The sequence below is a fragment of the Rhizophagus irregularis genome, chromosome 27, assembly GCF_026210795.1.
Source record: "Rhizophagus irregularis chromosome 27, complete sequence".
Taxonomy (NCBI): Eukaryota; Fungi; Glomeromycota; class Glomeromycetes; order Glomerales; family Glomeraceae; genus Rhizophagus; species Rhizophagus irregularis.
Window position 1 is genome coordinate 2245763 of NC_089455.1, and position 23349 is coordinate 2269111.

At 29.9% G+C, this 23349-nt stretch overlaps 8 protein-coding genes across 9 annotated transcripts; 4 read left to right on the forward strand and 4 right to left on the reverse strand.

The window, feature by feature from the left end:
- Positions 1 to 759: 759 nt before the first annotated feature.
- OCT59_018363 (uncharacterized protein) lies at positions 760 to 2406 on the reverse strand. Of its 2 annotated transcripts, none has more exons than XM_025329134.2 (4): positions 2202 to 2406; positions 2060 to 2111; positions 1651 to 1970; positions 760 to 1532 (listed from the first exon to the last, which is right to left on the reverse strand). In XM_025329134.2, the coding sequence occupies exons 1-4, from the start codon at positions 2254 to 2256 to the stop codon at positions 1213 to 1215; spliced, it is 747 nt and encodes a 248-aa protein (XP_025178467.2). In that variant the 5' UTR covers positions 2257 to 2406; the 3' UTR covers positions 760 to 1212. The 2 variants fall into 2 exon arrangements, with proteins under 2 accessions (XP_025178467.2, XP_066004630.1); XM_066148730.1 differs by having other exon boundaries at positions 764 to 1532; positions 1636 to 1968.
- Positions 2407 to 3724: 1318 nt separating this feature from the next.
- OCT59_018364 (uncharacterized protein) lies at positions 3725 to 6760 on the reverse strand (the record flags this gene model as incomplete). Its single annotated transcript, XM_025326000.2, has 11 exons — positions 3725 to 4670; positions 4750 to 4829; positions 4906 to 4984; positions 5064 to 5129; positions 5191 to 5450; positions 5542 to 5725; positions 5790 to 5929; positions 6000 to 6390; positions 6456 to 6496; positions 6564 to 6648; positions 6737 to 6760. 11 exons carry the CDS (start codon positions 6758 to 6760, stop codon positions 3975 to 3977), a joined length of 2046 nt encoding a protein of 681 aa, XP_025178468.1. The 3' UTR covers positions 3725 to 3974.
- A 219-nt stretch (positions 6761 to 6979) lies between these two features.
- Positions 6980 to 9874, reverse strand: OCT59_018365 (uncharacterized protein). Its single transcript, XM_066148731.1, has 4 exons — positions 9604 to 9874; positions 8482 to 9461; positions 8137 to 8401; positions 6980 to 8057 (listed from the first exon to the last, which is right to left on the reverse strand). The coding sequence occupies exons 1-4, from the start codon at positions 9708 to 9710 to the stop codon at positions 7328 to 7330; spliced, it is 2082 nt and encodes a 693-aa protein (XP_066004631.1). The 5' UTR covers positions 9711 to 9874; the 3' UTR covers positions 6980 to 7327.
- Positions 9875 to 10459: 585 nt separating this feature from the next.
- OCT59_018366 (60S ribosomal protein eL27) lies at positions 10460 to 11255 on the forward strand. Its single transcript, XM_025317354.2, has one exon. It carries the CDS (start codon positions 10553 to 10555, stop codon positions 10970 to 10972), a length of 420 nt encoding a protein of 139 aa, XP_025178471.1. The 5' UTR covers positions 10460 to 10552; the 3' UTR covers positions 10973 to 11255.
- A 2267-nt stretch (positions 11256 to 13522) lies between these two features.
- OCT59_018367 (uncharacterized protein) lies at positions 13523 to 15409 on the forward strand. The gene is made up of 6 exons (XM_066148733.1): positions 13523 to 13737; positions 13944 to 14082; positions 14172 to 14265; positions 14333 to 14472; positions 14549 to 14760; positions 14853 to 15409. Exons 1-6 carry the CDS (start codon positions 13653 to 13655, stop codon positions 15017 to 15019), a joined length of 837 nt encoding a protein of 278 aa, XP_066004632.1. The 5' UTR covers positions 13523 to 13652; the 3' UTR covers positions 15020 to 15409.
- OCT59_018368 (uncharacterized protein) lies at positions 15077 to 16396 on the reverse strand. Its single transcript, XM_025317355.2, has 5 exons — positions 16168 to 16396; positions 15944 to 16063; positions 15747 to 15853; positions 15501 to 15672; positions 15077 to 15210 (listed from the first exon to the last, which is right to left on the reverse strand). The coding sequence occupies exons 1-4, from the start codon at positions 16349 to 16351 to the stop codon at positions 15607 to 15609; spliced, it is 477 nt and encodes a 158-aa protein (XP_025178474.1). The 5' UTR covers positions 16352 to 16396; the 3' UTR covers positions 15077 to 15210; positions 15501 to 15606.
- Positions 16397 to 16519: 123 nt separating this feature from the next.
- Positions 16520 to 19058, forward strand: OCT59_018369 (uncharacterized protein). Its single transcript, XM_066148734.1, has 7 exons — positions 16520 to 16781; positions 16891 to 17008; positions 17078 to 18265; positions 18329 to 18402; positions 18468 to 18550; positions 18614 to 18798; positions 18861 to 19058. Exons 1-7 carry the CDS (start codon positions 16717 to 16719, stop codon positions 18906 to 18908), a joined length of 1761 nt encoding a protein of 586 aa, XP_066004633.1. The 5' UTR covers positions 16520 to 16716; the 3' UTR covers positions 18909 to 19058.
- Positions 19059 to 19427: 369 nt separating this feature from the next.
- On the forward strand, positions 19428 to 22907 carry OCT59_018370 (uncharacterized protein). Its single transcript, XM_025317357.2, has 13 exons — positions 19428 to 19498; positions 19730 to 19971; positions 20066 to 20179; positions 20256 to 20387; positions 20461 to 20582; positions 20677 to 20812; positions 20898 to 20976; positions 21062 to 21275; positions 21352 to 21517; positions 21596 to 21787; positions 21912 to 22088; positions 22160 to 22338; positions 22420 to 22907. The coding sequence occupies exons 1-13, from the start codon at positions 19447 to 19449 to the stop codon at positions 22700 to 22702; spliced, it is 2088 nt and encodes a 695-aa protein (XP_025178476.1). The 5' UTR covers positions 19428 to 19446; the 3' UTR covers positions 22703 to 22907.
- The last annotated feature ends 442 nt before the right edge of the window (positions 22908 to 23349 follow it).

Below are 23349 nucleotides of genomic sequence, written 5' to 3' on the forward strand. Positions count from 1 at the left end.
TTATCCAGTAAAAAATTTTCAATTACTGATTTGTAAGATTACATTTATTTTTTTCTTTTTTTGTGAGAAAGGTTTAAGGTGAAATTATTTCACCATATAAAAACTATATCTCGCGTTATATATAATATTTCCCCAAAAAATAACCCCACCTTTTGTGTACATAGTTTTTTAAAAAAATTTCCCTATATATTTTTATACACAGTTTTTTTTTTTTTGGATCATGAATTTAATTTTTTTTATTAAAAAAAAAATATTCTGAACTTTTATCAATTAATATATATATATATATATAATAAGGTTGATTTTATTTTGATTACAAAAGATAAATGAGAAATTTATTTGTATATTGAACGAAAAAATATTTCAAGCGATGACTATTTGTGTATTATTCCCTAGAATAATGAAAAAAATTTTTTTTTTTTTTTTTTTAATAATAATTTAGACGGATTTTTAATTAAAAAAAAATGAATAAAAACATTTACTTCGTTTTATATTTAGTAAATATTATATTATACATTTTTTTTAAAAATAAAAAAAGGTTTTATAACAAAACAAATGAATAATTAACAATACTTATTTGCTTTATACACTTTATATACTCTTTCCAATATTTTTAAAATATCTTCCAACATTTTGCTTTGGTGATTTAATTCCACATAGCGTGCAAAGTGTGAATCAGTGACATTTTATTAAACACCAAAATCAATTAACCAAAGAAAAAATATTTTAAAAAAAATAAAGTAGCATGAAAATTTTTTTTTTTAACTTTAATTACAAAGAACATTTTTTTTTCTATTATTATTTCAATTTTCAATTTTATTATTAATGTTTTTTTCCTGATATATTTTTTTTAAAAAAACAAAATGCAAAAATGGTATTATAATAGTAATCGAATACATTATATACTATATATCCGGCAGCGTATTATACATATTAAACAAGGGTGTTGGAGAAACCTTGTATGAAAAAAAGAAACTAAGTATTATTTCAAAAAAAATAAAAAATAAAAAATAAAAATACGGACACCTAAGATTATATAGTATAAAAGTTCATAGTTGTAAAAAAAAAAGAAAATGAATGCAGTTAAATGCAAAAAAAAATGAAGAATGTAATTTCGTAAAAATAAAAAAAATATATATATATAATATATATGAATCTCGTATATATTATATTTTTTTTTATTTTTTTTTTTTAATTAGCTAAATTATTATTTTATTGCTCAGAGACTGGTTGACCAGATGCCTGATCATCCGTATGTGAATGAGAAGGAACAGGGTTGAAATTTCGTTCTTGTTTCTTGTCATCGGCGATTTTTCTGGCCAAAGATTGAACGTCAGCGACTTGTTTTTGTGTGCAGAAAAGATACTCGCAAATCATTTTGCCAGCAGATGTTTCAAGTAAGTTATTAACTCTATCTTGAGCTTGGTCGATAACAAATTTAGCATTATTTAAAACCGAATATTTCTTGTCAATATCGGTTGCGCGGGTAGTTACGGTCTCTGTAACTTTGTAATGTTGATCTAAATTTTTGACTAGAAAAATAAAGAAAAAAAGAAAAGGAAACAAAGAAAAAAAGAAGGTTAGAACAAAATTCATTAGACATTTTGTAATATAAGAAATCGACCAAAATAGTACCAAAATCAAACGTACGATTGGCCTGAATCTGAGCCAAGTACTGTTTAAAGTAGTTGCTAAAACCAAATTTAGAATCAAACTCAATTCCTTTCTCAAGGATTGCGTCTTGTAATGTATATCCAGCAGCTAAAATTTCTGCAAAGATTGCAGCTTTCGGTTTAGATGCTTGTATATCACAATCATCTGAATCATCATTATAAGATTGATCGTCGTCAGCAGGTCTTACTGTAATTTGACTATCACCAATTACAGCATTTGTAAGCATTAGAGCTGTTTTAGCAGCTGTATCGCGCTCAAATGTTACGTAAGCGAGTTGTTTATCGTTGCTCTCTTCTCTATAGAATTGGAAAGGAAGGTAAAGGAGTTATAAAAAAAAATAAGAATTTTGGAGAATTTAAAAAGCTATCATGTAAGTCTAACTTACTTTATGAGTTCAAATTCTTTGATTTTACCACAGAATAAGAAGAAGTCTTTGACTATAGTTGCACAAAAGAATCAATGTTACACTGATTAGTATATATATTTATTTATTTCCCTTCTTTTAACGTTTCCTTCTTTTAACGTACCAGTTTTTTCTGAAGCTTTATCAGAGATGTCGGTTACAATAACTTTCTTGCACATTTTTATTTGTATGAAGTTTTTTATTGGGGAGTTTTTTTTTTTTAAGAAAAAAGAAATGGTTTAATAAAAATTGTACTCTTCAAAAAAACAAATTCTTTTTTTGTTGGAACTTGATATTTTTTTTTTGTGGAGAAAAGGAAAAATAATTTTGGGAAGAAACAAAAAAAATTATTCCTTTTATATACTTTTTAGAAAATTTCTCATGATTTAAAATTTTTTCTATTTGATTGAAAGCGCCACAAGCTAGGAGGCGGGAAAAAAGTGTAATGATTACAAAATTCTATTGTCTTGTCATAAGATAACTGACGTACATTTGTTTGTTGTATATTGTAAAAAAATATACATATATATATAATAAAATGATAAAATGCAATAAAAAAATGAACTCGTGAAAATAGTGTGAAAATGAATGCAAAGAGGTTTTACATATTTAATCTGCGGGGAAATTAAATTTCTCAAATAATATAATTTTTTTTTTATAATTGACATTTGACATTCAAAATATTGTGCATTCATTCTTAGTAAAATATAGTCTTCAACTGAAATATCTCATGCAATCAACCTTTGCATCCATGAATGTACTGTGAAAGTAATTGTGGCAAGCCTATGTGGCAATATTCGGTTACTTTCGATTGTGGCAGTAGCTTTTATTTTATTTGTTTTTCAAGAATAAATTAAAAAGTATATTAAAATTAATTAATTTGAAGTCTTTCGTACGTTCCCACGTTCTCCGATTTAAGTAAAATCTTTTTACCTAATCTTTTACCGGACAATCAGTTGTGTGCATCGAATAAAAATGTATAAAATGTCAAGAGAAACATAAAGTTGACAGCCACAAAATTATTTTTTTGGTGGCGGGACAGTTAACACATGTTTCTCCTTTACTAAAATTTTTTCATTTAATGAACCAATCATTGATGAGAAAAAATGGATTCCCCACGATTTGCATATTATCATATGAAAAATGAGATCGTCACCTGAAAAAAGTGATGGCTACATAATTAATAAAGTTTACACTACACATTAATAAAATAAAATGGACAAAAAAAATACTAAAGCTTTAAAATGAAGAATAATTTACTATTGCGCCCGCGTGTATTTGTGGAGTACTTTGTTACATCAATGCGTGGTATGCGCGTGAGATACACTTCATAAAAATCGTATTAGACATGCTATATGGATCTATTCCCCTTTTTTATGTTATAAGGATACTCATGGGTTACCGTTTTCTAAATAAATTCATGCAAAAAAAAAATGTATACTCGTTCATATCTTTATATCGCATATAAGGGTCTAAATTCATTTATTTGCTTAGATAATATAATCTTTGACATTTTTCACTAATTATGCTATCATTTAAATACAATGCATTTGCAAACCGAATTTCTCGTGAATCCTTCATTTGACAGAAACATTTTTTTTTTTTAGGACGCGTAGTAATAGAAAGTACTAGAAAATTACTGTCATTCACTTGTAATTCATGCATGAATTAAATAAACGTATTTTTATATGTTATGCATATTATAATAATATAAATAAAAAATAAATTCTGGAATGTCCCATAATAATTATAATTATTCCTTTCTCGTGGATACAAAAAAAAATATTTTTTTTGTTCTTATAAACTAAAATATATCTTTGTCTTTCAAGTTAAAATGTAAAGTTGTTACCGATGAGGGATTATGTATGATACATACTTTGTGCTGAAGAATTTCCGCCTATTTTAAAGCCCATCCAAACATGCTCGAGGCCGTTATTGAATTGGAGGACGAATTAATAGCAGGCGCAGACTCTCTACGCGCTGATAATAGAGGGTTATTAACTGATGATATTGGGGGAATAGTTGATTCCGCAGAAATTTCTCTATTTTGTTGTTGAGGATGTGGTAGAAACGCTAATTGGGGTACTTCAATATTATCAGAACTGCCACTAAAATTCATTCGATCTGCATTTAATTTGTTAGGACCTGTTGAAGTTGCATGTAAAATTGTGGTAGTAGGCGGAGCGGAATGTCGTTGCGGAGTTGAAAATACATTGTTATTTTTCGAATTTGATGAAACGTCTAATATTCCGCCTACACCAGGACGCTGTTGTGGTTTTTGGAGAGCAAAAGGAAGTATTGTTCCTGACGATGATGGAGATTGAGCTGAAACCTCATTTACTGTAGTGGTTGTAGTATTTGTCGTAGGTGAAATTGGCAGAACGAGTTGAGATTGTTTAGAAAATGTTGAAGATGTAGGTGAAGTATTATTTTGATGTTCAGATTGTTGGATATTTTCAGAGTTAGATTTAGTCGAAGAAGAATTTTCATTTTGAGATAATGGCGATGCTTCAGCCTGCTTGTTAACTCGTTTCTTTTTAGCAGATTCCTTTAATTTTTCCCATCGATCTTTGTATTTTGCCACAAGTTCTTGCTGTAAGTTGGTAAGGTTATACAATTAATTTAATTTTAAGTCAAATTTGAAATAATAAATAAAATTCACAAATATTTACCTGTTTGTCTCTTTCAGATCTTAATAGCCGATTTTCTTCCTCTAGCTCTTTTATGCGCCTTTGAAGATAAGCATTACCAACTATTATACAACGAATTTTAGAATAAAATTAGATAAATTTTATAAAATTGGGTTATATAAACATTTATTTATTTACCAGTTGAACTTTCAGGAGAAGGTTGCTTTACTATAGATGATGACCGTAATATTTCCTGGCTTGCTTTTATTCGTTTAGCCTATGATAAAAAAATAAACAAAAAATAGCATATTAAAGCGAAGCAAATTAAGAATTCTTATTAAAACAAATATTCATACCTGTTTCTGAACATCATTTTTGAATTGTAAAATACTGCTTTTCAGCATATTGTTCTCTTCTGCAGCCTAGTAAAATGGAATTTTAGTTTTTTTATTACATTTTGAATAAATTAATTAAAATATTCACCTTTTCATAAGTTAACATTCGCTTTGACATATTATCTATTATAGCTTTGAGTTGTTTATTTTCGATAGAATATTCTTCTAAAGATTTTGTATTCGAACTTAGACTGCCCAACGGAGTTTTAGGAGTTGATGCGGATGATGCTGACGAAGATTGCGGAAGCCCCAAAGTTCGTGAACCAGAGTTAGGCCTCTGGTCCTTGGGTATAATATAAAATGATTCCATCATTGCTGCGTTGAGCTCTTCAACTTTAGAATCATCTACTATAATTTAAAAAAACCTCAATATAATTTAGTAAAATGAAACTAAAATTCACCATAAATTATAGTCTGATACCGATAAAAAGCGACTAACCAATATTTTCATTCGCTGTATTATATCGAAATGGTAAAGGAGATTGAATAGTATTCGGATCAAATTTTGTTTGAGAGTCAGCACCGTTAAGAGGCACCGTAGCAAAGGCAACCGGATTAGATATTTTTTGAACCAATCCTTCAACAATATCCCAGAATTTATTGAATGGATCCGAGTCATCATCCTGTTTCGAAAAAAATTAATAATACATAATAACACTTATAGATTTCTTAAATTTATAACCTTACATCTGTCGAATCATTATTTCCTTTTAGCATCATATATGATTCTTCAATCGTCTTTTCTGAATCTGAAGAACCGTCCATCATACTTTGTGTAGTCGATGATGTCATCGTGTTGGTTCTTGATACTCCCATTGATGTAGCAGCTAGATTAAGATAAATTATTAATTGTCGTAATTTCTAAGAATTAATCAAGAAGGAAAAAAAAAAGCTCACAATCAGATAATACTGGATTTCGTCTTGAGCTGGTCAAACTGTTTATCCCAAGGGTATCATTATTGCCGGTTCTCAAATTGTCAGATGATAACCTCTCACATGAATTGGGTGTTACTTGTGAATTTGGACGAGTTGTTTGTTGGGTAGATAATGTTGAACTTTGTTTAGATTGATTTGGTTGTATCCGTTCAGAGTTATTCTTCGCTTGTGAATTACTAGCATTAGACTTTGAACTCGTAGATGAAGATGTTCTTCTAGTACGATGTGATGATTGTGGATTTAATTGTTCTTGTGGCTTTGGGGATTGTTGTGCTTGTTTGGCTACGCGACGTTGTATTTCTTTCCCTTGCCGAGTATGATTGGTATATAGCAATCTCAATGTTCGAATCGCCTAAAAGATGAAATATTTTAGTAATCAAATCTGTTAAAGTTAAATTAAATGATGAGTTACAAAACCTCTGGATCAGACGTATAATTCATCGCCAAAGCAAATTGTTCTAAAAGAAAAATTAATAATTATACGATATTCAACAAAAAAAAAATCGACATTTCAAACATTCGTACCAGCAGCACGAAAATGAGCTTCCATTGCTTTTCCCCACTGCTCTTTCTCTCCTAACTCCTCTGCTGCATTTGCGAAAGCATGTGCCTTTACGAAGATGAAGCCAATGTACCATAAATAAACTTTTTATACTAAAAACAAATATATTTACGATGTTTATATATAGAACACAAACCGCATTAACAGGTGTATTTTCCATATTTTTTTTTTAATCTAGATATATTGAAAATAAAAGAAAAATTGCGTTTTATTCGAAAAATTTATGATAATATTTAAAGTAAAATCTAGTAAAGAGTCGATTACCATTGTGATGTAATGAGTAACGAACGGGATAACAATCCCGAGATCACCGTCTCACCAAACATTATTATGGCATAATTACATTTCAATTATTAATATCCAATCAACTAGTATTTTTAAAATGTAAAATTTTTTTTTTGGAAATTTTATCATGTAAAATTAAAATAATGGAAGATAAAAAAAAAAATAACGATGAAAAAATTACAATCCTAATATACATTACTGGAATTCAAATTACATAATATTCTGCACTTCACAATAAATTATAAATTTGGATCATTTATACATAAATAGTTGGGTTCATCAAAAAAGCCAATACGTAGTTAATTCGTACGTATATATTTGAACTAATGACAGATCCAAAATAAATCCCTTGGATATTTATTCCAAGTGGTTATAATAATTAAATAAGTATCCCTTATAAACTAAAAAACGATACTTGCAAATTTTGCAGATTTCTTAGTTTTCAGCTGATAGTTTTACAAAATTCTCTAGCGTACTCTAGAGAGTTAGGTATAGTAAATTCTAGTATATCTTTCCAATTTTTTTCTCTGACAAATTTTTCTTCCTCAGTTCCCGTTATTTGCATCTCTCCATTTTTAAAATTTTCATCATACTCATTATAATCATCTTGATTTGTTTGCGAATTTTCCATGCCAAACAAGTTATAATCATCATCCAAAATATGACTTTGATTCTTTAATTCATTATCATTATCAAGAATATGTCGTTCAATTTTCATTTGACTGTCATCATCAAGAATGTGTTTAATCTGATTAATTCCATTTGAATTATCATCTAATAAATGGACAGTCTTATTTGTGATATTTATGCTCAATAATGTTGGTAGTGGTTCATCATCAAAACTTATCAGGTCAAACTCTTCTGTAATTTTATTGGCTGCATTATGTGTATTTAATTCGTCCGATACTCGTTGTTCGTATGGTGTTGGAGGCGAAGATGAATGTATCGAAGAGGAAGAGCGTGATAAAGTAGAAAGAGGAGGCGAGGATAAATGTTGCGATGTAGGGAATTCCATAGTAGAATTTTTTAATGATCTTTTGTAAGATTGCGTTAAATATTTATTCATCGCAATCCAATCTAAATGTTTAATAATAACATTATTACCATAGGTTACTCTTGTACCATCGGAATCTTGTTTCGTAGGTACAATACTAATTCTATAATCTTTGTTACTATTTAATAAGAAATGCGTTATATCAGCAAAGTTGAAATAATGAAAAAAAGTAAAAAAACAACAGTCCAAAAACTTACTAGAATCGTCTCTTGTTAATAGTCTGTTCAACCCTAGTAACATTTAAAGTATCTGCAAAATCTTTTACACGAAAAGACATGTCGCTTTCATCTCTATTTACAGAATTTTGTAAATTTTCAATCAAATCTATCAGTTTTTGATCGATTGGTATACGAATTTGTGTTTTTAACAAAAAACGAATATCTGGTGAACATGAACCAGAAATTAAATCTATCAGAATGACGTGACGTAATATTTTTACAACTTTAGTTACCTTCCAAGTTCCTAATTATAAGAAAAGGCCGCGTCAAGAAATGAAAAAAATTTTCAAAAGATAAGCAACATGATAGATAAATTTAAAATACTTTTTTGATGATCCCAATTTAATTTTAATTTCTTGTCTTCACCATCATTAAAATAAATCGTGACGCTCCATTTATCTTTTTCGCTATCTCCAAAACTCTCAGCTTCTTGAAATCCTAGTTCAGCTTGAAGAATCCTTAATCCATCAACAAAAGGTGCATCATGCCGAAAAGAAGTTTTTATACCTTTTGGACCAGCCCTTCTTAATTTACACCATTCTGACAAACTATATGATTTTGGTTTACTTGGTACATTAAAAAACAATTGGCGTCCGAGATATAGAGAAGCCTTTATTTCTATTCCAGAATTGTTCACTGGAAAAAACTCGGATACATTTGATATAATTTTCGCCATACACATAGATAATTGAGAAAAAATACTGAATGGTTGTTGAAGTGTTGGAGCTGATACATTTGGCTCCCATTCAGATAGACTTGTGTCAAGATCTTTCGAGGTTCCATTAGCATCATTTTCATAATTAGAAATCCTTTTTATGTTCCACATAATTGGATTACTATCTTCGGACTTTCTTTCGGATGTCGTTCCACATAAGAAATCATAAATATTCGTGGTAGATGATTCACTATCATCATCAATTACTCTTTCTAATTCATTAAATTCTTCCTTGAAATTCTTACTAGTTTCTAAACCTAAAGCGTTAGAATCTTCATGATCAAACATAATATAAAATAATTCATTTCCTTTTGAATGGCTATTATGATTCTTTAAATCATACTTCCTGAAATGTATTTTTGGTGTAACTCTTGAAGAGATACCTTTATCCGCAGCAGAAAGCATTGCCCGAGAAGTATCAAGGATTATAAAACCTAATTCAAGATATATACTAGGTCTTGGTTTTTTTGCTTCATTGTCGAGAAAAACTTCTATTCTTGATTTTGCAACTTCACATTGACCATATGTCCCATTAATAGTTGCTTCTGTGGCATCATCATTAAGTATTATTCTTGCGCCCGTATTTTCTCTTATTTTTACAATTGGAGGTATATTGAAAAATTTAAACGGATCATTTCATATAATTAATATAATAAAGCAGAAATTTACATTTAACATTAATGCGAAAATTATAAATTAAATGTACAAAAGAAATAATTGAAATTATTTACTCTATTTTTTTTATATTTTTACAATTGTTATCAAATATAAGTCCAGACTTTTCTTCAGGTATTTTAAAAATAATTTTGGTCTTTTGTGACGCAAACATTGTGCTCATATCTTACGTCTGTATAATAGTCGAGAATTTACGATTTTAAATTTTCAAAAAATAGATCAGTCAGCAAAAAAAGCTCGAAAGAACAAAAAATTTAATATCTGGCGATTTTGTAGCATATCTTCTCATTTTGTCACATGTCATATATATATTTTTATGAAGGCTTGTTCTGAATCAAGCTATTTTTACAAGCCTCCGTAAAAAGTGTATTAAAAGGTGGGGCTTAGTGCTTAGTCAATTATAATAACTATTCCGGTATTTTAGACAATATTTCTTGTACAATACATGTTTTTCGTGTTCTTAGTTCAAAAGTTTGAAATTTCTGTAAGAGCGCATTTAGAATAACGTAAGCGAGCGAGTGTCAGAAAATAGGTTATTTTAATTTCGTTAATGGTAATGGATGTGACTATTCTTTCTCCAGTCACAGGGTGAGACAGTCGTACATTTTGGCGGCTTTATATTTAGCAAACAATTTATTTTTACTGTTAACGTAAGATTTGATAATTATTCTTTAGCGTGGGATGAAACTAAGCCGCAAAAGAATTTGTATACTGATATCGATATTCTTATAGAGAATTATACCTCTATTTGAAGCTGATATAATTAAAAACTCGTTTATACCTTCTTTAGACCAAAAAATTAGTTTAACTTCTTATGAATATAACCAATAATTTATATCCTTTGACCCCGGGTTTAATTGAACCGTCAAAAGTGTCGAAAAATCACGTGTCAATAAATGAAAGTCATATGATGATCATCAAGTTGAAATTTTTTTTTTTTTCCTTCTTACCACTATCCATCATCCATCTCGGATAAGATATATTTTCAAATTTATAATCAACGAAATGGTTAAATTTTTAAAACCAGGAAAAGTGGCAATCGTTTTATCAGGCCGATATGCCGGAAAAAAAGTAGTGATTGTTAAAAACCTGGATGAAGGTACTAAAGATCGTCAGTATGGCCATGCCATCGTTGTCGGTATTGAAAGATACCCGCTCAAAGTTACCAGAAAAATGGGACCAAAACGTATTGCTAAAAGATCAAGGATCAAGCCTTTCATCAAGATCATAAACTATAATCATTTGATGCCAACCCGGTATACCTTTGAATTGGAAGATATTAAGCAAACGGTCAACTTGGATTGTTTCAAAGAACCTTCTCAACGTAAGGATGCAAAGAAGGCCGTAAAGAAGCATTTACAAGATAGATACAAAAATGATAAAACTGGAAAAAGCAAATGGTTCTTTACTAAGCTTAGATTTTAATTTGGTGACGAAAAGATTTTGGTGTGTGTTTAAGTGATGGAAATTAGGAGGGAAAGGATTTAGAATATATAAAAGAAGTACGTAATTAAGTTATTTTCTTTGCTATCCTCTTGTAGTATCAATCAATCATTCTTTTTCTTCTTTTATATATTGAGCTTGTGATATTACAATTAAAAAAAATAACATAATATTCTTGTACTTTTTTGTTTTCAATTTAATAGTGTGTTGAGCACGTTAATTGTTATAAAAATTGTTTAACTAACATTGATTAATTGCAGGATTTTATTACTTATGATATCCAAATAATTGTAGGATATTAATTTTATAAAATTCTCTCGAAATTTTGTACAACATTATTATGATAGCTTACTACTGGTTTGATTATTACTTTTAATCTAAAACTAACAAAAGTAAATTATCTATTAAATAATTATTTTTGATTCATTTTATTTCACCGAACTGGAACTTGTTGAATATTCATTCAATCGTGAAAATCAAAAAAAAACCAAATACTCGACAACAAAATTTGATTACTAATCTTTATTACCCCAGACATCACTAGGATCAAATGTGGTAATATCTTGCCATGGTTCATATGTTTGCTCATTTTGCTCCCATCTCCCTTCTAAGTTTTCATTATCTGAATCACCTTCCTTCGAGGTTTCATTTTCCACACGTTCGTCTTCTACATCATGTGTTAATTTAAATTTCTCATATCCATCTTCTAATCCATTTACCCAATCAGGATGCAATAAAAGAGTATTGTTCTTTTGGCCCGACATTAAAGCTCCTTTGCGATTTAATTCGTTTAGTTTAGCTATAACAGCGTCTCGATTCTTCCGATCCAGAGAGGTAATTTTGCTATTATTAGCAATATTTTTTGCCAAAGATTCTTTCTTGATGGCCTTCAAACAATATGATGATATTTCTGTCATAAATTCGCTATCCTGTTGTGGAAGACCTTTCGACTCAAAAAACTCCTTACCAAAATCTTTAAGTATTTTATTAAATGGAACTCCAGGAAGGCGGATCATACTTATTGAAGAAATTTTCTTCTCATTTTGTTCATCAGAATTTGAATCTGTATTTCCAAGTACTTTAATTAATCGCCCATCTTCGATAAACCGACCAATAACATTAAGTGCTGCTTTATGGCGATCATCTGTTTTTGGTTTAGTTTTAAACCAGCGCTGATAATGATTCTCAATGGAGTTTGCTATCGTCTTTGTTCTAGTATTCTTTTGTTAATAAAGAGTTAAATCGTTGTTATATAATCTTAAGAATAAAATGACATAAATTGTAAATGTTTAACATGATTTCCTACCACGCCTTTCGGATGAGACTCCAATATTAATGAATAAATTTCGTCGTCTTCTTCTTTCATACTCATTGGATACCGCTTCTCATAGTTAAGATATTCCTCGTTTATCCTGTCTTTTAAAATACTCTCATAAACTTGAATTCCAGCAAAAGCATCAGAAGATGCATAACGAATTACTTCCAGATCTAATTTAACTGCATCGAAATTCCATTTCAATATCTTTCTAGATTTCTCCAGTACTAATCCAGGATCACCAAACATTCTAGTTAGTTCCCTTAATGACCTTGCTGCATATCCTTTTTGTTGAGCGATTTTTTCAAGATCAACCATTCCTCGCATTTCAAAGCCGTAGGATTTTTTGATCCAATTTGCATCACCTGAAGCATTTACTCCAACTTTCTTAATATCTTGATTTGTTAAAATTTCTTGAAGCAGAGGCGGAAACTTGGTATTATTTATTTTGGTAATTCGAAATACTTGAAATAGAAAACATAATTCTCTCGTGGCTATTTGAATCATTGAAACAACCTGAGGATCCTTTTGTCTGTAGACTGTAGTTTCTGTATCAAAGCCAACGAATCCTGTGTGCCAATCAGGAAATCTTCTGAGAATATCAAGACAACGATCAGCTAATACATTAAATGACAAGTCATTAATATTATACCATTGTATAAATATACTTTTTTTTGGCAATTATCACAGACCTGCAGCTTTAGTAGCTAATTGATACACAGGTGGATTTTCTTGAACTTTTTGTATTTTATTTTTTTCTTTGTCTAAACAATCAATCAGTAAACGTGATGTGGAAGAATATGTTTGTATATTATTATACATTTTTTTTATACTAGAAAGAATTAAATATTGCTGTAAGAAGGGATTGAGAATTAGTTAATTATAAGGTAGTTCGAGACACACTAATTTAAAAGAAATTGGCTAACATTCTTGTTGTACAATAATTTCATCGTACAATGGTGTAACTTTCGAGTGTTTGTGGCAAGATCTGCTAACGGAAAATCAATATCAGTAGGCTACAGAAAATTAGCCAAAAAAAAACATCGTTTAAAAAAAAAAATTTTGAATTTGCATAACGTTCATCAAACGTGACGGCAATATTTTACAGATCTTCAAACTGATTTTCCCTACCAAAATGCACCGGTAATTTGTACATGTGTGGGGAATTTATCTGGTGATACATTAATACGCCATCAAAAACTATCAAATTTGATATTGTTCCGGATCTCTTTTTTTTCCTTTATATTTGCAAACAATCGATAATCTCCTCTCCTATTTTCTGTTTTTCTAATTCCTCCTTTAGCCAATACTCCTTAAAATTTAAGTCATATATTCTCCAACTTAAATATGTCCTTTAACGATTTGGAAAGAGGTACGGGATCTCCTTCCAGCGGTCGAAAAGGAAGTTATTACGGAAGTTCGTCAGTTTCAGGTGGTAAGTATATCGCTACAGCTTTTCCTTTTAAACCTTAATACAAGTTTTAATTTCTCTTTTTCGATGATAACAGAGTTCAAAGAGTTTTATTTGTCCTTATATTTGCCCTGCAAAGAAATGCTACGTTGAAATTATATTGAAATCTAAAGAAAAAACAGTTAAATTGAAAGTTAAAGTTATTTATTATTTCTTTCCATTTATAGAAGATGACATACGATATAAGAACCTAAGCAAAAATATATCCCAACAGGTTTTTAATATTACGAGTAATGTGGCTAATATACAGAGGCTTGTTTCGCATCTGGGAACAACGAAAGATACACCAGAATTGAGAACAAAATTGTAAGTCATGCAAATTCTTACTTTTTATATCTTTTTGAAATAAATTTTATTGGTTTGTGTAACTATCAAGTTATATTAATTTTTTACAGACATACAATAACTGAGAGAACGCGTGAATTAGTAAAGGAGACAAGTGGTAATATTAAACAATTATCTCATTTTCAAAGTACAAGCGGGCAAAATGTAAGTTTATTTTCTTTTGCCGGAAGAATGCTTGATTAAGCTTAATTAATTTGATCATTTCTATTAGCGTAAACTTGAGCAGCAAAAACTCTCTAAGGACTTTCAAAAGACATTAGTAGAATTCCAAAGAGTCCAACGGCTCTCCGCAGAAAAACAACGAGAATATGTTGATAAAGCGAAAGCTCATAATGTCCGAAATGATATTTAGTAAGTGTTCTTAAATGAAAAATTTTTTGATTGGTTGATCATTGGCATTGTTTAATATTTCCTAATTTCTTTTTAGTGAGGAAGATTCCGGTGTTGCTGAAGAACAACCTTTAATTGATGACAGCCAAAGACACAAACTTCAAGTATTGGACAATGAAATTGAGTACAATGAATCTTTGATCGCTGAACGCGAGGGAGAGATCAGAGAAATCGAACAAGGAATTAACGAGTTGAATGAAATATTCAGAGATTTGGGAACTTTGGTAACGGAGCAACAGTCTATGTTAGGTAAGGATATTTAAATAATTTAAATCAAAATTTAGTTTTTTTTTTATTTTATTTTTCATAAATTGCTAAATTAATAAATTTATAATTAAAAGATAATATTGAAAGTAACGTAACAAACATTGCTGTTAATGTCCGAAATGCAACTGATGAATTGACTGTTGCAAGTCGTTATCAGAAGAAAGCTCGTAAGAACATGTGTTGTTTGTTGCTTATTTTTACAATCGTTGGTCTGGTAGTGGTATTGGCTGCCTTGGCTTAACAAAATTATTTAGGATTTCTTTTCGTTTATTAAAAGAAAAGTGAGTGAACATATACATTTATATGAATATCCATTTATTTGTTAATCTCCTTATATCTTGTATCAATATCATTAATAGGAATTTATTTTTTAAAAAGAACTATTTAATTTATCATTCTAATAGTATTCCAATTATTTGAAAATATATTTACCTTTGTTTCAGGGTGTATTGGATAAATACAACATGTATTTTATCATAGAAAGTAAATATGATGTTTTGTATCACTGTAATATTTATAAATTGTTTTAAATTAGTTGTCCTTAGAAATTCATACATGTCTTATTGGTTTATTTATTACCATTCAGTCCATTGTTAAAGTTATAAATTAAAAAAAAAAATTTGTTTATCGAAAGAATGTTTTAGCGAATCTATTTGATTTATTATTGATGTTCCAGAATATATCCTCAGAATTAATATAAATAAAAAAATTTAACATCACACCATTAATTTACGGTTTAGCTTATTTTCGCGTGATGTTTGATATCATGATAATGCATGGTATCATAACTTTCAATTTCATCGTCTGATCATTAATCCAATTATTTGATCATTCCTCATTTACTATTTGATTATTATCTTTGAAAAATCTCCTTCTCCATTCATTTTTCTCATCCTGTTTTATCATAAATTTAATTAAAAATTTCATTCTAAAAACATTTATATATCAATTAAAATAAAATAACAAACCTCATTTTTATATCTCAATAAACCTTTCCATGCTCCAGAAAATTCGTATAAACTCATTAAACCCCCGATACCCAGACATGCACCAACACCTAATTTATGTGAACGTGCTAAATAAATCATTAAAAATAAAAATTTGATTGATTCATTTTAAAAATAATACAATAAGAATGGGAAATTAAACAATAATTAAAACACACCTCTTATTCCAACAGTTAAACCGGTGGCACATCCACCCACAGCTCCATTAATCCAATCGTCGGTTTTTCTAATGTTCGCGGTTACAGTTTCGGTTGCTGTAAAGATACCTCCTAATAAAGCTGTAATAAATAAAATCATATAATCGAAAATTTATTTTACTTATTTAGTTTCTTAAAAAAGGCTTCATTAAGAACTCAAGAACATAAATTGTAAAATAACTTACCAAAACCTGTGATAGTCGAACCATATTTAGTGAAAATAGTAGCACGTGTATTAGAATCAATATAAGAATTTTGCACGGCAGCAATAAGAAGTCCAACACCAGCAAACCCCAAGGATGTTTTCAGGGTGTTTAAAATCAATTCTTTTTCGTGATATACATCGTCCTTATTTGTAGTAGAAGACATTTTATTTAAAGCTAAAAAGAATTTTTTTACATATCAAAAATCGATAAAATTTTAAGGATCTGTATTACCTTCTACATTTATATAGAATAAACGGCACGGTTTTTTCATGCATGTTGCCGCGTACAATGTTTTTTAATTGGCTCTTGCTTAATCTATGATTCTTACATGTTTTCGTCCAATGAATTTGTTTGGTTCTCATACGAAAAATTCTCGTTCTTGGCTATTTATTGATAGTTTATTTTGTTTATTAAAACTTGTATTAACTGGAAACATTCTTAATTTATCTTACTTAATAAAAAGGGTTCTGGCGTTTTTTTCTGTCACGAAACCAAGCCTAATAATTCGAAGGGAGGTGTTGTTACATAATGAAATTAGACAAAAAAAAAGTATATGAAATTTGCAATACAATTCTATCCTCTGCTGATTTAGAGTAAGTAAATATACGAAAAACGTATATAAATTTTTTTGCTGCTCTTATTTAAAGAAATAAAACAAAAATGACAACACACGGAGTTTTTGTATTTAACTCCGAACTTTAGTACAATAACAGAGAAAATAGTCCGACGTCAAGTTGAAGAAGAACTTGGCTTGGAGGACAAGATTCTAGACGGTGATCCTTATAAAAGTATTGTTAAAGAGTTCGTCAATAAAATATTAGTAAGTAAAGTTAATAATGTTTTTTCTTTTTAATATTTTTCAATTATTAACATCATATTATTTATTTAGAATGACTTGCAACAGAAAAGTGATTCTTCATGTTCACCGCCACCACAAGTTAGTCAACCAAAGAAAACCAGAGCCAAAACTACTACTAAATCGACTTCTATAAATAACAAGCCAAAAAAAACTAAGATTAAATCAAAGGACTCTAGCAAGGTTTTGGAAGATGATGATTTGCCATCAAAACCCTTAAATAGCAAAGCTCGAAGTAAGGTATCCAAACAAGAGTCGTCACCAACATCAAAGACTCAAGCTGACAAAGCTCAAAACAAAATATCCAAAACATATGGAGAATCAAAAATAGTATCTTCAAGCTCAAAACCTACCAATCGAGAAGAGGAATCGAGGACGACGGACGATAATAAATCATCATCTAGTTCAAGGCCTGCTAAAAGCAATGCTACGACCAAAAAAACTAGACAATCAAATAAGTTCAAGATAACGGGGTTAAATAAGGAGATACCTTCTGAAGAAGAGTCTGAATCGGGTTTGTCCATAAAAAACACTTCCAAAAGTGTCGATGCTAATAATAAAGAAAAGACCAACGTGTCACGAACTCGAGTTAAAAGAAAGATCAATGCTTCGAGTGATACTGATGATAAGAGCAATGTCAAAAGTGATTCTGTACCTGCTTCAACAACAAAAGGGAGCGATTTAGAAGAGTCTGCGTTGCCACCAGCAAAACGACCTAAGCAGATAAAGATCGATACATCGTCAGATAAGGATGAAGAACCTAGCAGAAAAATGCGCGTCAAAGAGAAGGTGGACAAGGAGGAACAATCTCGTCGAAAAATCGAACCTGTTGAGGATGGAGGGGTGGTGATGGCACTTGAGAATAAAGTTCTCGCTCAAGACTCGGATATGATTGGATCAAAGAGCGGCGATGATGTTGAATCTGATAATACCATCAAAGAAGATGATGATAAAGTGTTAAAAAGGACATCAGAACCAGAAGGAGATGGAGATAATTCCGAGTCGGTAGCCGAAGCTAAACAAGAATTAAATGGCTTGAAAGTTGAGTTAATGTCTACAAAAAGAACATTAGATTTTAAAGATGAGGACGACGACACTGATTTAAGCTCGCTTGAAGATGACAAACCGCGAAACAAGAAACGCAAGACTGAGAAAGCTCTAACTAAACCGGTAAATAATAAGCCGGTAAACGATAAATTAGTAAATGATAAGTCGGTAACGGTAAGTATAAGTACATTCATATACATATTTAATTGAGATTGAATTTTTTATTTTCTATTGCAGACAACTGAAAAGAATGAAAAAAGAATTAAATCTCTTAAAATGTCAATTAATAAGTGCGGAGTGCGTAAAAATTGGTATGTGAAATATTTAATTGATCTCAAAATAACATAATTCCTAATTAATTTGTCTGCTTGTTTAGGTCGAAAGAGCTGGCGGATTGCGACACAGATTCTAAGAAAATCAAAAAATTGAAAAAATTTCTCGAGGATTTAGGAGTTAAAGGTAACTTATCTCAATACTTAATTTTAATAATGTCAGAATTGATCGTTTATAAATTTTTAATAGGGCGTCCAACACTCGAAAAATGTAAAAAGGTAAAAAAGAACCGAGAACTTGAAGCTGAGTTAAGAGCAATGGATGTTGACAACATAATCTCCGATGATGTTAAAGAATCTCGAAAAGCACGTGCTTCTAGAGGCATTTTTAACCCTGTGCGTCGTAAAGCTTCACGCGTTACTCAGTCTTCGCCGGTATGTAGTAAATTACTCCCACTTCAATATTATATCGAGCTCACAATTATTAAAATTTATAGGAGTACGATGATTCCTCCTCAAAAGAAATACAATCAGATTCCGAATAAATAAAGTATGATATTAGGCATGGAAAATCTTTTCATGTTCTTTAATAGTCTTGAGCTTTGCTCAAAAATTGTAAACAAAAGCTTTATATATACTTCTATTGTACCTTATTAAATTTATATATTATACAAGTATTAAATGAAATGTTTTAAAGAAAAAAAGAATGGTAATTAAGGGGTGTTTGAATTTGAAGGTATACCGTGTTTCATTACTCAACTTTCAGTTGATTAATTGCTTTCATCCTATTCCTGTTGGCTAACATGGTAATAGCCATACAAGATATAACAAAGCCTACAAACTTAAAAAAGGCTGAGCGTGATATTTGTCTTTCTTCCTCCGGTGTTCGAAAGGAAGAAAAAATTCTTCGTAAATTTGGAAATGGCATCGTTCGTTTGAATAGTTACTCAAAACTTCACCAAAACGTAAAAAAAAAAGCTAAATATGTTTGATTGGCTCGATATTTTGTGATGACATCACCATTCTGATATAAAATCTCGATTGGTTCAAGCCAAACACGTTCCGTTCTTTCAAAAATAAATAATGAACGATTTTCGAGTTACTAAACCAAAGTTCTTTGCAACAACAAAGAAAGGTCGGCTTTAGTATAAAGTTTATTGAATGTTGAGGTTTTGTTGAAATCGGGTTTTGATCCATGAAATTCTTTTTCAAAAATGATGATACCACTTCTGGAATTCTCGAATTTCACGAATTTTAGCAGTTCTTCATCAAAACATGTTTATTATTATAGTCTTACTTAGAATATCCAGAAAACTTTTGTTGAAATCAACAAAATAATCTGAACCAAATTTTTTATTCATTTTAGGTGAAAATTATGAGCTTCGTGCTGACCTTAACAGTGAATATCGCGATCGTCGGAAAGATGCAATCAAAAAAGTCATAGCGAACATGACCGTTGGGAAGGATGTTTCGGGTTTATTCCCGGAAGTCTTGAAAAATATGCAAACCGAGGATTTGGAACAAAAGAAATTAGTGTATTTGTACTTGATGAATTATGCCAAAACTCAGCCAGAGCTGGTAATTTTAGCGGTTAATACGTTTGTAAAGGTAATTGACATTTAGTAAATTGTATGTTTATATAACCAATTTTTTTTTAAATAAACTAAATTAATATCACGAATATTAACTGATTTATTTTAAGGATACTGATGATATCAATCCATTGATAAGGGCATTAGCTATTCGTACAATGGGATGTATCCGTGTAGAAAAGATAATCGATTATCTCTGTGAGCCCTTAAGGAAATGCCTAAAAGTATATATAATTTATTGTATTATTTATATTTATTTTTTATTTATTTTTTTAAAAGATACAATTCGTAATTGTGTAGGATGATAATCCTTATGTCCGAAAAACTGCTGCGATATGTGTAGCAAAATTATATGATTTAAATCCAGAATTAGCCACTGAAAATGGATTTGTTGCTGTTTTACAAGACATGGTTTCGGACGCGAATCCTATGGTATTTTACTTGTTTAAAAAAAATTATATTATTATATTGTATGTATAAATTATAAAATTTTTCTTAAAAAAAGGTGGTAGCAAACGCCGTAACAGCACTTGCAGAAATAAATGAAGCATCTACAACTAAAGATATTTTTGTTATTAATACACCGACACTTACAAAACTTTTGGTAGCATTAAATGAATGCACAGAGTAAGGCATATAAAATAATTTAGCGATATTGTTATATTGTAGGAGAGGAATTTTCATATCAATTAAAATTGTTAAATTTTTTATTATGGAACAGATGGGGTCGTATAGCAATTTTAACAGCATTGGCAGATTATCGACCTTCGGATTCAAAAGAGGCTGAACATATTGTTGAACGTGTAATTCCACAATTTCAACATGTTAATGGAAGTGTAGTTTTATCCGCAATTAAGGTGATGATTTCAGATTTATTTAGAAAGTTATTTTCTCTAAATAATGAAATTATGAAATTTACGGACAGGATTATATTTCGTTTAGGTTGTAATGATTTATATGAGAATTATCAAAACTGATGAGATGTTACGTCAATTAGTTAGAAAGATGGCACCACCATTAGGTATGTAATATACATTATGTACGTTAGGATAGATATATTATTAAGTATTATTATGTTTTACAAAGAAATTAACATTGATTTTTAGTCACGTTGCTGGCATCTGCACCAGAAGTTCAATACGTTGCACTACGAAACATTAATCTTATTTTGCAAAAACGTTCTGATATTTTACAAAATGAAATAAGAGTTTTCTTTTGTAAATATAATGATCCACCATATGTGAAATTGGAAAAACTTGAAATTATGATCAAACTAGCTAATGATAAAAATGTCGATCAACTTTTATCAGAACTAAAAGAGTAAGTTATTTTAAGTGGCGCGTTCTACGTAATTATCTGCATTATCCAACAATAAAACTGCCAAAATTATTTTTAGATATGCATCCGAAGTTGATGTGGATTTCGTTAGAAAATCTGTTCGTGCAATTGGACAATGTGCAATAAAAATTGATGAAGCGTCTGAAAGATGTATTAATGTTTTATTGGACTTAATAAATACCAAAGTGAATTATGTGGTTCAGGAGGCTATTATTGTTATTAAGGTTTATGTCGACTCTTTACAATTCGTTATTATAATATTAATTTATGAACAGCAATTATTCTCTTTTCTATATATATAGGATATTTTCCGAAAATATCCAAACAATTACGAAGGAATTATTCCTACACTGTGTCAGAATTTAGAAGTTTTAGATGAACCAGAAGCCAAGGCATCACTTATTTGGATCATCGGAGAATATGCTGAGAGAATAGAAAATGCGGACGAATTACTTGTTACGTTTTTAGATACTTTTAGAGATGAAAATTCTCAGGTAATAATTTTAAGTCTAATTAAGAAATATTAAGTTAAAGAGATGTATGGATGGGACGTGGTCTGAAACTTGATTTATCAATATTTACAGGGTTTTTTATTTCTTTTTTTTGTTGACTGGACAGGTTCAATTACAGTTAGTTACTGCGACCGTTAAATTATTTCTTAAAAAGCCACAGGCAACACAAAATATTGTTTGGCGGTTACTACAAATTGCTACTTCAGAATGTGATAATCCAGATATCCGAGATCGTGCATATGTTTACTGGAGATTACTTTCTACAGACCCCCAAGCTGCCAAGGTAAACTTTTTTAAAAAAATTTTAATAAATTAAACCGTGCATTTTTTTTAAATTGTTTCTTTCTTATGTAGGCCGTTGTTTTATCAGACAGACCAGTAATATCTGTACAGGGTAACACTTTGAGTGGTCCACTGCTAGAAGAACTTATTAATAATATTTCGACTCTTGCAAGTGTGTACCATAAACCTCCAGAAACATTCCTTGGAAGAGGAAGATTTGGTGCAGACGCTGTACAACGGCGAGCTATTGAGTATGTTTATTTATTCCATTTTATTTTTTATCTGATCTCTTTTGAGTGCTTAACAAAATTTATTTTCCCTCTATCTTGTAGGGAGCAAGAAGAAGCTTCTCGAGAATCACCTATTCAAGCTCAAGTTAAAACTAATATTGAGAACTTATTGGATCTTGATTTTAACGATAATTCTGCAACGCCAACATCTAATACACCTCCTTCCTCATCTAAATCAACAAACGCTACTGCAAATGTAGATGATTTGTTGGATTTGTTTGGTGGTAGTAACATGAATAATGATCTATCTACTCCACTTCAATCATCCTCATCAAATAATCATCAAAATAATGGATTAACAAATGATTTGGTTAGTTTATTCTAATAAATAAATATTTAAAAGTCACATTTTAATATTGTAATTTAGTCAATAAATTAGATATTAATATTTCCATAAGAAATTATGGAATCGTTTTTATTTGATTACGCATATAGAATATTATTTGATATTATTTTACTACATATTTTGTGCGATCTGGAAAGTAGATTTTAAAATAAAGAATTATAATTATTTAAATTATTTTATTGTTAATATTTGAAATCCTACCAGAGAGGTCGAACTTAATAGATTATGTTTACTACTTTGCTAAACTAATTTAAGAAAAGAGTCTTCATGTTAGTGGGCATATTTACATATAAAATTCCATTATATACTTCACGATAAAGTAAAAATTAACTTACTTCATCTATCTACTTTAAGGCCGCTCCAAACCAATTCTTTAATATACATGGATAGTGTTCTGAGTTCTGACAATCTATGATCAGAATTTCACATTAATAAAAATTTAATATCTACTCAAGTTAACACAATCACAAGAATCGAGCTTAATTTACACCAGAATCCGGAGTAAGAACCGCTCCGGCCTCCGAATGTTAGTATTAGGTTAGGATTTTAGGATTTGGTATTTAGAAATTTTTTTAGTGGATAAATTACCATCCAATCAGAATTTTTGAGATTCATCTAGATCTGCT

Bases quoted from the DNA above. Each gene is read 5' to 3' on its own strand.
- OCT59_018363 (XM_025329134.2), bottom strand. From the start codon at position 2,256: ATGTGCAAGAAAGTTATTGTAACCGACATCTCTGATAAAGCTTCAGAA. The intron at 1,971-2,059 runs GTAAGTTAGACT...CCAATTCTATAG, and splicing joins AAAGAATTTGAACTCATAAA to AGAAGAGAGCAACGATAAAC. The intron at 1,533-1,650 runs GTACGTTTGATT...TTATTTTTCTAG, and splicing joins GGCTCAGATTCAGGCCAATC to TCAAAAATTTAGATCAACAT.
- OCT59_018365 (XM_066148731.1), bottom strand. From the start codon at position 9,710: ATGAGCACAATGTTTGCGTCACAAAAGACCAAAATTATTTTTAAAATA. The intron at 8,402-8,481 runs GTATTTTAAATT...TCTTATAATTAG, and splicing joins AAATTGGGATCATCAAAAAA to GAACTTGGAAGGTAACTAAA. The intron at 8,058-8,136 runs GTAAGTTTTTGG...CTTATTAAATAG, and splicing joins ATTAACAAGAGACGATTCTA to TAACAAAGATTATAGAATTA.
- OCT59_018366 (XM_025317354.2), top strand. From the start codon at position 10,553: ATGGTTAAATTTTTAAAACCAGGAAAAGTGGCAATCGTTTTATCAGGC.
- OCT59_018367 (XM_066148733.1), top strand. From the start codon at position 13,653: ATGTCCTTTAACGATTTGGAAAGAGGTACGGGATCTCCTTCCAGCGGT. The intron at 14,083-14,171 runs GTAAGTCATGCA...AATTTTTTACAG, and splicing joins CCAGAATTGAGAACAAAATT to ACATACAATAACTGAGAGAA. The intron at 14,761-14,852 runs GTAAGGATATTT...TATAATTAAAAG, and splicing joins GGAGCAACAGTCTATGTTAG to ATAATATTGAAAGTAACGTA.
- OCT59_018368 (XM_025317355.2), bottom strand. From the start codon at position 16,351: ATGTCTTCTACTACAAATAAGGACGATGTATATCACGAAAAAGAATTG. The intron at 15,854-15,943 runs GTGTGTTTTAAT...TGATTTATTTAG, and splicing joins TTTAACTGTTGGAATAAGAG to CACGTTCACATAAATTAGGT. The intron at 15,673-15,746 runs GTTTGTTATTTT...ATGATAAAACAG, and splicing joins TATTGAGATATAAAAATGAG to GATGAGAAAAATGAATGGAG.
- OCT59_018369 (XM_066148734.1), top strand. From the start codon at position 16,717: ATGAAATTAGACAAAAAAAAAGTATATGAAATTTGCAATACAATTCTA. The intron at 18,403-18,467 runs GTATGTGAAATA...CTGCTTGTTTAG, and splicing joins TGCGGAGTGCGTAAAAATTG to GTCGAAAGAGCTGGCGGATT. The intron at 18,799-18,860 runs GTATGTAGTAAA...TAAAATTTATAG, and splicing joins GCGTTACTCAGTCTTCGCCG to GAGTACGATGATTCCTCCTC.
- OCT59_018370 (XM_025317357.2), top strand. From the start codon at position 19,447: ATGAACGATTTTCGAGTTACTAAACCAAAGTTCTTTGCAACAACAAAG. The intron at 19,972-20,065 runs GTAATTGACATT...ATTTATTTTAAG, and splicing joins CGGTTAATACGTTTGTAAAG to GATACTGATGATATCAATCC. The intron at 21,518-21,595 runs GTTTATGTCGAC...CTATATATATAG, and splicing joins AGGCTATTATTGTTATTAAG to GATATTTTCCGAAAATATCC.